This window comes from Orcinus orca, chromosome 3 (genome assembly GCF_937001465.1).
Source record: "Orcinus orca chromosome 3, mOrcOrc1.1, whole genome shotgun sequence".
Classification (NCBI taxonomy): Eukaryota; Metazoa; Chordata; class Mammalia; order Artiodactyla; family Delphinidae; genus Orcinus; species Orcinus orca.
This window is the reverse complement of record NC_064561.1, coordinates 106754572-106767294: the sequence shown is the minus strand read 5'-3', so window position 1 is coordinate 106767294 and position 12723 is coordinate 106754572. Positions and strand designations below refer to the sequence as shown.

The 12723-nt window shown below is 39.5% G+C and overlaps 2 protein-coding genes across 2 annotated transcripts in view; one reads left to right on the top strand and one right to left on the bottom strand.

Annotated features, from left to right (window-relative positions):
* LIX1 (limb and CNS expressed 1) overlaps window positions 1–12723 on the bottom strand; it is a 999195-nt gene that overhangs the window by 204330 nt on the left and 782142 nt on the right. The gene's annotated exons all lie outside the window — the stretch shown is intronic.
* LOC125963893 (E3 ubiquitin-protein ligase makorin-2) lies at window positions 2244–4813 on the top strand. The gene has a single exon (XM_049707523.1). It carries the CDS (start codon window positions 2278–2280, stop codon window positions 3526–3528), a length of 1251 nt encoding a protein of 416 aa, XP_049563480.1. The 5' UTR covers window positions 2244–2277; the 3' UTR covers window positions 3529–4813.

The following is a 12723-nucleotide window of genomic DNA, read 5'->3' as shown; positions in this document are numbered from 1 at the left end:
GAAATAAATTAGGAAATTTATTCAATAATTTTAGTGACTGATACTTGAGTATGTACAATAGACCAGAAACTGCAATGTATTAACCTACACTTGTTATAACCACACACACATTTTTTTTTTCCCACTGAGATTTAGAAACATTAACAACTTTGCCCAAGGCCACATAAACAATAAATATGTGGATTTCAAATCCGGATCTGTCTGACTCCAGAACTTGGACTTTTGATCTAAATCCTTAATGGGATTTACCAATTTATTCCCATTAGCTCAAGCCTCTTTCTACTCTTTGCATTTCATGGAATTGATCTTTCCTGTTCCTCTCACCTTTGATTACCTTCTCTTGACATTTGAGCCTGAAATTTTGATTTACCCCAGAGATTTATCCTGGAACTTTTACTTCTTACTTTTTATGCATCTACACCCACTTCATAAGCATACAAACATGCATTCTTCCTGTCTAAGCTTTGTTCTGATGCTGTAGATTTCAAGAGCAAGACAAATGCTGCCAAGTACTGAAACACTACAAATTGAAGTACTAGACTCCCTATTCTGGATACGCTAAAAAATTATGAAAACATTTTTTCCACTTTCAGTGGTCACCTTTCTTCATTCTCCAAGAGAACAGAATTTGAGGTGTTGGAGGGGAATTTCCTTGAATATGGTTGAGGGAGCACCGTTGTGGTGCTAGAAGATGGTGCCTTCTCTTTTTCTTTTTTTTTTTTCAGAAAAATACTTAGAGTATCCTTTAATAATTTAATTAAACTTTACATTAGGGCTTCCCTGGTGGCGCAGTGGTTGAAAGTCCGCCTGCCGATGCAGGGGACACGGGTTCGTGCCCCGGTACGGGAAGACCCCACATGCCATGGAGCGGCTGGGCCCGTGAGCCATGGCCGCTGAGCATGCGCGTCCGGAGCCTGTGCTCTGCAACGGGAGAGGCCACAACAGTGAGAGGCCCACGTACCGCAAAAAACAAAACAAAACAAAAAAACCCTTTACATTAATCTAACATAACAGCAATGTACCATGTGAGAGGTGAGTCTTAGTAAATACAGATCTCCATTAATAAAACTGGGATTTAACAATCATTGAAACATAATCTTTTTCTCTCTAAAATTAGCCTCTTTTCTACTAAATGTAACCAAATTAAGACTAATTTGTTTGCAAAATAAGTCTGGTCTCAATAAACTTGGCTTGATGATTTATATAACTCTAATTGATCATATAGACTTTGTACTTGCTGAAACCTTTATGAGTCTCAGACTGGACTTTTAAAGGACCTCTCAGGGCTAGGAAAGTCATGCCAAGAGCTTATCACAGATTTTTGCCTAACAGATGTAGGTGAATTCCTCCCTTTTCGAGGTCTCCAAAATACATTGGGATTTCTGTAACCGCTAGTGAGGTAGCCTTCCTATAAGTTATAATGAATTTGAGGGGAAGGTTTCCTTATACCTGGAGAACACAGATTTAAACCACTAATTTTTTCAGATAGAAACCATAAAAATAACCATATTCACCAGTTCACTCAGTCCTATGTAACTACTCCTTTTTGATTAACATCTTTATGAAGCCATCAGGTTTTTCATTAGAATTCATTTCTTACCCAGTTCAGCATTATGGTCTGAAACAAAGAAACTTGTATTTATCCAAAAATCCTTTCTATAAATCTTCTTGAAGGGGAAGCATTTTTTGCAAAGGCATTAGAGTGCAAGTGTCTATAATGACAAAAGACTTAAGAAGGCACGTTTAAAATCTGATTATGATGCAATTGACAGAGTAACTTGGTTACTGTTGTGACATACAGCACTTTAAGATAATAACTAGAATTATGACTGATAACATTTTATTACCAGGACATATCAGATCTTTATGAAGTCCATATAATTTCTAGAATATCTATATTAGTAACATTTACCATACAATATAACCTAAGAAGATTTACTACTCATTTGACAATACTTCCCATGTAATTTAACATACCAAATGAACCTAATTAGTTTAGTATCTCTCTTTGGGATGTTTCAGGGCCCTTTGAAGCATCCCAAAGTTAGCTAGAGGTTGAAGAAACTTTATCACAAATTTGATTTGGGAAGTTTTGTCATAAAAATATCAAAAAGGGCTTAGAACACTCAGTCAGACAGGATCATAGGCCACTGTGAAACAATAGTTATTCACCTAGCCAAAGTAACAATAAAAGATTTCAAAGGCAAATACAGAATTGATCACTTAAAAGGTAAAGAGGAGGCCGCGGCGGGACGGCGGCTCTTCCACCCGACCGCCATGAGCACCAAGCAGGTCACTTGCAGGTATTTTATGCATGGTGTGTGTCGGGAAGGAAACCAGTGCCTGTTCTCACATGACTTGGCAAACAGCAAGCCATCTACCATCTGCAAATACTACCAGAAGGGCTGTTGCGCCTACGGAACTCGTTGCAGGTACGATCACACGAGGCCCTCTGCTGCAGCTGGTGGGGCCATGGGCACTGTTCCCCATGGGGTGCCCTCCCTGGGTTTCCACAGTCCTCACCCTCCTTCCGACCTCACTGCATCAATCGTGAAAACTAACTTACACGAGCCCGGGAAACGTGAAAAGAGGACGTTGGTACTTAGAGACCGAAATCTCTCTGGCATGGCTGAAGAAAAGACTTGCCCAAGTGTGGTGAGTAATCCCGGAGGCTGCAGCGACCTGCAGAACAGCCCGGAGCTGAAGCCGCTTTCCTACCTAGAAGCGATCAGGAGTGGTCTCGACAGCTTGGAAGCTAGCAGTTCCTACAGCAGCGAACAGCAGCTGTGCCCCTACGCAGCTGCCGGGGAGTGCCGATTTGGGGATGCTTGTGTCTACCTGCATGGGGAAGTGTGTGAAATCTGTAGGTTACAAGTCCTGCACCCCTTCGACCCAGAGCAAAGGAAAGCTCACGAGAAGATCTGCATGTCAACATTCGAACACGAGATGGAGAAGGCCTTTGCCTTCCAGGCGAGTCAGGACAAAGTGTGCAGCATCTGCATGGAGGTCATCCTCGAGAAAGCGTCAGCCTCAGAGCGGAGGTTCGGGATCCTTTCCAACTGCAACCACACGTATTGCCTGTCCTGTATCCGGCAGTGGAGGTGTGCCAAGCAGTTTGAGAACCCAATCATCAAGTCTTGTCCAGAGTGCCGTGTGATATCAGAGTTTGTAATTCCAAGTGTGTACTGGGTAGAAGATCAGAATAAAAAGAACGAGTTGATTGAAGCTTTCAAACAGGGAATGGGAAAAAAAGCTTGTAAATACTTTGAGCAAGGCAAAGGGACCTGCCCATTTGGAAGCAAATGCCTTTACCGCCATGCTTACCCTGATGGGCGGCTAGCAGAACCAGAGAAACCTCGGAAACAGCTCAGTTCTGAAGGCACCGTGAGGTTCTTTAATTCAGTGCGGCTCTGGGATTTCATTGAGAACCGAGAAAGCCAGCATGTCCACAACACTGAAGACGTCGACATGACAGAGCTTGGGGACCTCTTCATGCACCTCTCCGGAGTGGAGTCATCAGAACCCTGAAGAGTAGGTGGTCGCCCTGCGTCTTCGGCTCCACCAGCCGAGGCTTCCCCAAGCCAGGGTGTGCAGAGCTTCCTTCACGACAGCCTGGGGTGGCGTGTCACTTGAATTTGAGTGGGGTTGTATTTAACCTTGGTCTCATCCACTCCATTATTACAGCCATGGGAAGGGTGAGAATATAAAATAACCTGAACACATATATGAACACATATATGCTGCTTCCCTAGTTGCTGTTTATGTTAGTTCCACCTCAAACTCCTCAGGGGGGCCAGCTGACGAGCCAGTGTTTTCACTGATTGATTCAGACCAGCCTGCCTCCCGTCTTCGAGGACTGTGCAGCTGCCCCTAAAGCAGCAGATTCATTTATCTTACCAAAGGATTCCTGTGTGGTGAACCTCCCTAGTATACTGAAATAGTGTGGTCAACACTGGATTTGTATATTGTTTTTCAAAAACCAAGTGAGCGCTGCACACCTTAGCACAAACTTGACTTAGGGCTCTGCAGTGTCCCAAATCAGGGGAGAAGTCTTGTTGCAGGACGTTCAGCAGACAGGTATAAACCTTCTTACCTGGGGGTGGGGTGGGGGGGCTCTTGAAGTAGCAGGAAGCAGAGATATGGCCCCTCTTTTCCGGTTTGTGGTAGGGTAGGGTCACAATCGGAGTAATCTTGCACACATGCCTCCAGGGAAACTCTCACCTGCTGGCTTGTGCCCCGAGAGTTCATGTATGTTCTTATCTGTAAAACCTGGCTTTGATTTTAAATTTCATAAAAACAGCACCCAAGAACAGTTTCTGGTTCTTATCTAGTGGTGGTCCTGAAGAGAGTACAAGTCTTCTGTCATCAGTAGTGATTTTAATCAGTAGTGATTTTAATTGAAGGAGCATAACCTTGTGAATCAGAACGCAATCCAAGCCTAAATTATCTACTTTTATAGACAGCTGTAGACACCAAGTGTTTTATAAAATGCATTACTTTACTTTAAAGAAGAAAGTCTCCTCTTTACCTGAGTTTGGAGTTCTTAAGTGAAGGGTGACAAAGGCTGAATTCAATTCCCAGCAGAGGCTCTGGGCCCATTTCCTGTTTCTTGAGTTCTGCTCCCAAAGGCATGAACAAAATGGAGTTCAAGCTGTGAGCTCAGGGTTACTTTAAAAGGAGGAAACAGCCATTAAACCTACATTTAATTTATTTTATTAAAATAACAAATTGAATAACTGTATTTTGTCAGGCGCAATAAAAACAAAATTAAACCCAAGAAAAAAAAAAAAAAAAAAGGTAAAGAAACTTAAAATCTGTTATCAAAGGCAGTTCAACATTTTAAGAAAACTTGTCTTCTTAACAGAGAGAAAAGTCAAATTTCAGTTTTGCACCCACTTTTAAAATTCATTTACTCAATTAAATTTATTTTAACCTTAGTCAATCCTGATCATGCACAAATTTTCTCAGGGTTCACTTTCCACAAAACTTTTTATCATTTTCTGAATCCATCACTTTATTTTCCATTTGAAAACAGCCAGCCCTAAGTCAGACCTACTTCCTTTTCCCTCAATAAAATCTAATTCCATTCCTCATACCTTCTTTACTGAATACATACATCCTACTTTCCTATTGTTTATTGAAATGTTTTCTTATTATTTCTATTAGCTGTAATTACATGTTTAAATTAGAATCCTCATCTCTTAAAACCTTAATTTCTTGTGAAAACTATGAAGTAAGCAATTATGAACTGCCCTTTACATTAGCATTCTGTAGATTGGTGAACATAAATACCAGTGATAATTTAAAAAAAAAAACATTTGCTTTCTGATAGAGAACATCTCAGGATGGCAACAAACATATTCATTAATAGTTCTAAGTATCTTTAGTTTCTCTGTAAGAGGAAGCCAGTGTTCAGTAATTAATGTCTCAGTATCTTATTTTACTTGGGAATGACCTAGTTATTCAATAAACTTCCATCACTTAATTTAGCGCAACTCTAGACTTTCAAGTTAACCAGGATCTGGAGAGACTATTTTAGATAGACATTTCTAAAGCATAATCATTCTTAATAGAATTTCTCTAAAGGCTCTTATCTCATTTACATTTTCTTTCCTTAAAAGTTTCTTCACCTCGAATTGGGCCACTGCCCACTTTTTGATCTTTGATGGTCGCCTTGGAACCGTCATGGCGCTGGTGGGTGTGTCATTTAGCTTGCCGATGTGTTACAGTGAGTGGATACTGAGGCTCAGGGTCTAGTGGAAGTCAACTCGTCTGCCATCTTGGACCTATTTGGTTCTAATCAGTCTATATCATGTCCTCGGGGCTGTGTCATTCCTTTAAAGTTTATGCCCCCCCCCTTCCCTCCTATTTCATTCCTCCCTCAGAGATTTTACTCCCATATTCTTATGGGAAGCAGAGCGGTGACGGTCTTCTGTAACTGCTTCAAGGCTGAGTAGGGGCATTGACCCTGCCTGTCGGGAGTAAAAATCTCTGGATGCCTGACCTAGGGGTCCCAGGGGCAGGACAGTTCCTTGTCTTAAGTCAGTATGGGCTGGAATCCTCGCATAGCTATCATCTTTTTTTTTTTTTTTTTTTTTTTTTTTTAAACATCTTTATTGGAGCATAATTGCTTTACAATGGTATGTTAGTTTCAGCTTCACAACAAAATGAATCAGTTATATATATACATATGTTCCCATATCTCTTCCTGCTTGCGTCACCCTCCCTCCCACCCTCCCTATCCCATCCCTCCAGGCGGTCACAAAGCACCGAGCTGATCTCCCTGTGCTATGCGGCTGCTTCCCACTAGGTATCTACCTTACGTTTGGTAGTGTATACATGTCCATGCCTCTTTATTGCTTTGTCACCGTTTACCCTTCCCCCTCCCCATAGCCTCAAGTCCATTCTCTAGTAAGTCTGTGTCTTTATTCCTGTTTCACCCCTAGGTTTTTCATGACATTTTTTTTTTTCTTAAATTCCATATATATGTGTTAGCATACGGTATTTGTCTCTCTCTTTCTGACTTACTTCACTCTGTATGACAGACTCTAGGTCTATCCACCTCATTACAAATAGCTCAATTTCGTCTCTTTTTATGGCTGAGTAATATTCCATTGTATATATGTGCCACATCTTCTTGATGTGGAACTGTCATAACTGCTTCCATAGCCTTTCTATGAATTTCCTTGCTGATAAAGTGCTTTTTGTAACAACATCACAGTACAAAAGTATGTATAAATGACAAAAGACTTAAAAGGCATGGTTAAACATCTGAGTACAGTGTAATCGATAAAGAAACTTGGTTACAGTAACCAGAATTACAAATGATTACATTTAACTTAACATACCAAATAATCCTAGTTAAATATTTCTCTTTAAGATACCTCAAGGGCCCTCTAAAGTATCCCAAAGTTAGCTGGAAATCAAAAAAAAAATTAATTAAGGTTTGATATTTGGTAAGTTTGTCAAAAAGTTTTAAAACACTTGGTCAAATAAGATCATCAGTCACTGTGAGACAATACTTACTTCTTAACCAAAGTTACAAGAGATCTCAAAAGCAAATACAAGTCACTTAAAGGCAAAGAAATTCACACAATCTGTTGTCAAAAGCAGCATTTCAAGAATACCTTGGAGGGAGAAACCAAATCCAGTCTTGTTCTAGCCCATTCCTGATGAAATCCATTTACCCAACTAAATTTAATCCAATCTTAGAAAATCCTGATCATGTATAACTCTTTTCAGTAATTTTCATTCTTCACACCTTTTTTTTTTTAATGCTTTTAAAAAAAATTTATTTATTTATTTATTTTTGACTGCATTGGGTCTTCGTTGACACGCGGGGCTTTCTCTGGTTGCAGGAGTGGGGGCTTCTCTTCTTTGAGGTGCACGGTCTTCTCATTGTGGTGGCTTCTCTTGTTGCAGAGCACAGGCTCTAGGTATGTGGGCTTCAGTAGTTGTGGTGTGCAGGCTCAGTAGTTGTGGCTCGCGGACTCTAGAGTGCAGGCTCAGTAGTTGTGGCGCATGGAGTAGTTGCTCCACGGCATGTTGGATCTTCCTGGACCCAGGCTCGAACCCGTGTCCCCTGCATTGGCAGGCAGATTCTTAACCACTGAACAACCAGGGAAGCCCTTCACACCTTCTTTTACTAAAAACACATATCTTACTTTTCTTAAAAGTTTTTTCCCATTGAGTTACTTTTCTTGTTGACAAATTTGTAATAGATAGAATAAGGTCTTATTTGACCTCTAGTAAACCTAGGTACAACGGAAGTATTATATTTGACATCAGTGACTCTAACATGTCTATGTTAATCAAACCAACAAGCTTATGCCAACTTCAATACCGGATATCAGTTTAATACTGAATATTTTCCAGATGACATGAACCTGAAATTCATTCTGGCCAGATTATTTTCTATTTCTGAGTATTTATATAAGTGCTTAATTTTTTTTAAAGCCAATTAAGTAGAGCTCTTTTATGAATTCATTTTTGGCAATACCATACACCTACAACACACACAGATACATATGAACACACAAACAAACATAGAAGCCTCATAGTCCCCATTTGAAAATTTCAGCCCTGAGTCAGGTACAACATAAAAGCCATCAGTTACCAGGGGTTGGATTCAAATTGGGCTCCTAGCAGATGGAACAAATCAAGGTCACCTATCTAGATGGCTAAACCCTTTTTACTAGTGCTTGCTTTGTCATTTGGCGAGTTGGTAGGAGCTGCTTTTTTTAGCTAGGGCTTGTTCTCTTTGGATTCCCGTAGTCCTCACATGGCCTGTCTCTCTTTTACCATCTGTCTGGAACTGTAGACATCTGATATTTTGGGCCCTATAATGCCTCATCCTGAATATGACATATGTGTGCCTTGAACACAAGACTACTAGAACTAAGATTTTTTTTTTTCAAAGCCATTATCCCTCCTCAGAAATTTGTATGTTTGTTTGCTTCTAATGGAAAGTTCTTTTAGACTTTAATTCAAAGTTTAGTGTCAGTTTTCCTTTATTGTAATTCATTGATGGATTTAAAATATTCAGTTGTAAAAAATACTATGTGAAATTCAAGAGGTGGTTAATTTTACTCAGTATAAGTATTTTAAATATAAAGAATAAGAAAAGCATGTGTTTTTAATTAGCACAAAGTGAACGCACAGATAAATGACAAGAACCATGGAGGGCCTATATTCATGATATATACTATGTGCAATGACGTCTGTACCATGGTTGCTGCTTAGAATTTTAGGCATTTGCAGGATATTAACTGGATAAATCTGATTCTTATCCAAAATATTTATATATTTAATTTAATTTATATTTAATTTCTAATGTTATAACTGGATTGAATTGTGTTAGCATGTGCTATATGCATAGTAATTATTTCAAATATTTAAATCTAAAATTGGATCGATTGATTTCTATACTTGTACTGAAAATACAGATGGTTTTCTATTCATACTCAAGTCTCAATGAATTTTCCCCTGATTTAAAAAATATTATTGTGTTCTTTTCATATTTATGATCCTTAACTTGCTCCTTTCCTTTCTGGAAGCAAAGATGATTTGTTTAAGCATGATATCTATGTCAGTTTTTAAATAACTACACTATATCAGAAAATTATTTTTAAGCTTATGCAGTTTCTGTGGGAGGAAATCATATCTCTTTAAATCAAACAAATTGCTTCAGTGAATATTGTTGTCAAACATAGAGCATTAAATCATGTTTGGTTTCTTTCTCTCAGAATATACAGGAAGCATCCTTTAAACAGGGTGAGTGGAGTAGAGATGACAGCAATGTGAAGGCCCTGAGGTTTCTTACTTGTAAACTCAAGCTAGTAGCAAAGTAAAGGAGACATTCCATCTAAGACCCTACTGTTTGGTCAGGTCTTCTCTTATGGAAGACTCCTGCCTCATTTCTTACCCTTTATCTCTTTTAGAGTAAAGGTTGAAAACGACAACATTTATTTGGCAGTGTGACAGCAAAGTTCAACTTGCGCTCCGGGATTTTGTTTCTCACTAATTTATTGGTACTTAAAGCATGTATTTCCATATTCTGGACTCTAAGCTTTCTTAGAACAGGAACCATGTCCTTATAGGCAGCGTAACACAGTAGTTAAGAACAGATTTGGAGACAGATTGCTTGGGTTTGAATCTTTGTGTACTACTTACCTAGCTGGGTAACCTTGGGAAAGTTACTTAACCACTCTATAGCTCAACCTCAAAGGGTGGTTGTAAAAATTATATGAATTAATATGCATAAGGTGCTTATATAAGTTCCTGACTAATGGTAAATGTATGACTTTTTGCAACTGTTTCATTGGCCTTTGTGAACTCTGAGCTCAGAATTGTCTCTAGAACCAAGTAGGTGCTAAAAAAAGGTTATTAAAACAAATGGAGGAATTGTACCCAGATCTCCTGTGTGAGAAGCAAAAATCAAAATGAGACCATTCCATTTCCCCTGTTTCCTCTCCTGGATCCTCTGTCTTGCACTTGCCTTACAGAGAGGCACTTTCCAAAGCCCAGTCCCTGGTGCCTCACAAACTTTCATTGTATAGCCTCTTCCCTGGAAGTGTTACTGAAGCTGATGACATTGAAATTAGAGCCAACTGTGTTGGTCTGAAATATCTGCCTTTATACCAGTTTCAGAAGCTAAAATAGAGGTGGGGAAGGGTACTAGCTGATTTCTAATTCTAAAAATTCTGTGAATTTCTATGTTTTCTGATATCCAGAACCATATTCCCAGCAGCCTATTGAGTCTCTTATACCCCATATTTAAACCGAACTCATCATTTTATCACTCAAATGACCTGCTTTGCTGTTTCCTTCTAACATTGCCTTCATTTAGTCCATATCATCCTTGCTTGGATGCTTGTAATGGCCTCCTAACTGACTTACTTGCCACGAATTACTCTCCCTTACTCTTTGTCTCCAGACATTGTCAATCAGACATTGACAGAGGTCCACTTCCAGAATTGGTCTTGAAGCATAGATCTGATCATGTAAAGTTTTTAATCAGTTCCCAATGCTGAAAAATATAAACTTTCAAGTTGGAATTTCAACTCCTCTAATTCTATTCGGTCCTTATATATTACACTGTTATTCATTAATTTATTCATTAAATAAAATATATATATTCAGCATCTAGAATGTAACATAAGTTGTGCTAGGAATAAAAAGTAAATGGATGACAAATATAGTTCTAATCCTGAAACAGCAAATAGTCGAGTGGAGGACCCCGGTGATCCAATGAGTACAATACCGTGATGAATGCTGTACAAGACGTGAGCTAAGAGTGCAGCAAAAGCATCTACAGGGACACACAGAACCAGACATAAGCTGAAGGATGTCTAGATTGCATAAGCAGTGGCTAGCTTGGACATAGAAATGTTCTAGGTAAATATCATAAAGGATATGAAAAGGGATACCAAGAATCACTGAGTACTCAGGTAGGGGAACAGATCTGCTTGGAGGCTGATTTTTGGCAGTCCAGGTATAAGGAAGAGTAGACATATGGTTGGACCAAAATTTTGGCTTTGAAAGGTAGGTAAAATAGAAAACTGAGTGTGACGTTCTTTGAAAGAGAGGGCTTGAAGTGATGTCTTGATATCTGTGCTGGTGAGTAAGGAAGTGAAATTGAGGGAGTGGTATCATGAACTGGAGAAAAGGACATGGTTAAGAGATTTGAAATGTCCTTATCTTACTCTATGCCTACCCTTGGTTTTCTTCATTTCTCATGTACCAGCTGGCTACTTCCCAAATGTAACCCTGCCTTTTCTGAGGTTTTGGTCAAGTTATTCCCTTTCCTAGAATGTGTTTTTCTCTGGAACCTTTGTTAAAGCCAAGGGCTACCCCAGCTAAAAAAGTTTCACCTCCTCCAAGAAATCTCCGGCTTTATAATGATTTTCTTTGTCCTTTTCTTCATATGGCATATGTATTATTTTTATACTAATTTTTATTCAATTCTGCCTTTTTAAACGCTTATTTATGCAAGCAGTTGCTTCTCCCATTAGATCATTTTTTCCTGGTGGGTAGAAGCTTGGCTCATTTGTCTGTTTCTACCATGGCAGACTCTATACCACACGGTGTGGTAAAGAAAATAATTATGGTCTCTGCCTTATGGAACTTATCTTGTAGTGGGAAAGAGAGACAATGATTGAATAAAAAAATAAATAAAAATGATAATTTTAGGCTGTGGTAACTGTATTCTGGGAGAGACAGGGGTGGATAATTTTAGTTAGGGTGGTCTGGCAAGGTGTCTCTGAAGAATATCTGAATTGAGAAGGAACCCTAGGGAGAACCAGGATCAGGAAAAGGAATGACATGGTCAAAGGTCCAAAGTAGAAAAGAACATGGCAGGTTGCATTGCCCCAGAAATAGAATTTATGCTTCACGGGGCCAGTGTAGCAAAAACAAGTGAAGATAACATTGGACTGGGAATTGAGAGATCTTGGACACATCATTTTACAGTTTTGAGTTTAAATTTTCTTACCTAAAAATGAAGCAGTGGGTTTAGTGTTAAGACACTTTTGGTATCTGATTCCCCTTTGTTTTATTAAAATTTTATTTTTTAATAAATTTATTTATTTTATTTATATATTTTTGGCTGTGTTGGGTCTTCGTTGCTGCATGCGGGCTTTCTCTAGTTGTGGAGAGCGGGGGCTACTCTTTATTGTGGTGCACGGGCTTCTCATGTGGGGGCTTCAGTAGTTGTGGCATGCAGGCTCAGTAGTTGTGGTGCATGGGGTTAGTTGTTCCGCTGCATGTGGGATCTTCTCGGACCAAGGATCGAACCTGTGTCCCCTGCATTGGCAGGCAGATTCTTAAACACTGCACCACCAGGGAAGTCCCCCTCCTTGTTTTGGTAGATGAAATAAGCTTAGGATTTTTGGAAGGGCATGGGCAGGACAGGAGATTAGATTTTTCTCCTTCTCTGTTCACAGTAACTTTGACTCCCTTATATTTGAACATGCCAGCACCTGTGTGCCCCTTCAGAGCATGGATAGGGACAGAGGGAAAGGGAAGCTGTAGGTACTTTTCTCTGTCTCAGAGCTTCCTTTTGCTCCACAGAGAAGAGTTTGGCTGCTCCACAAAGGCACAGATTTCTTCAGAAAAAAACAAAGCAACTTCAAAGAATTTGAGGGTAAAGAAGAAGAGGAGACATGATTTTCACCTTCATGTTACTGTAGACACCTTGCTACCTGCAGAGATGAACTGGGGGGA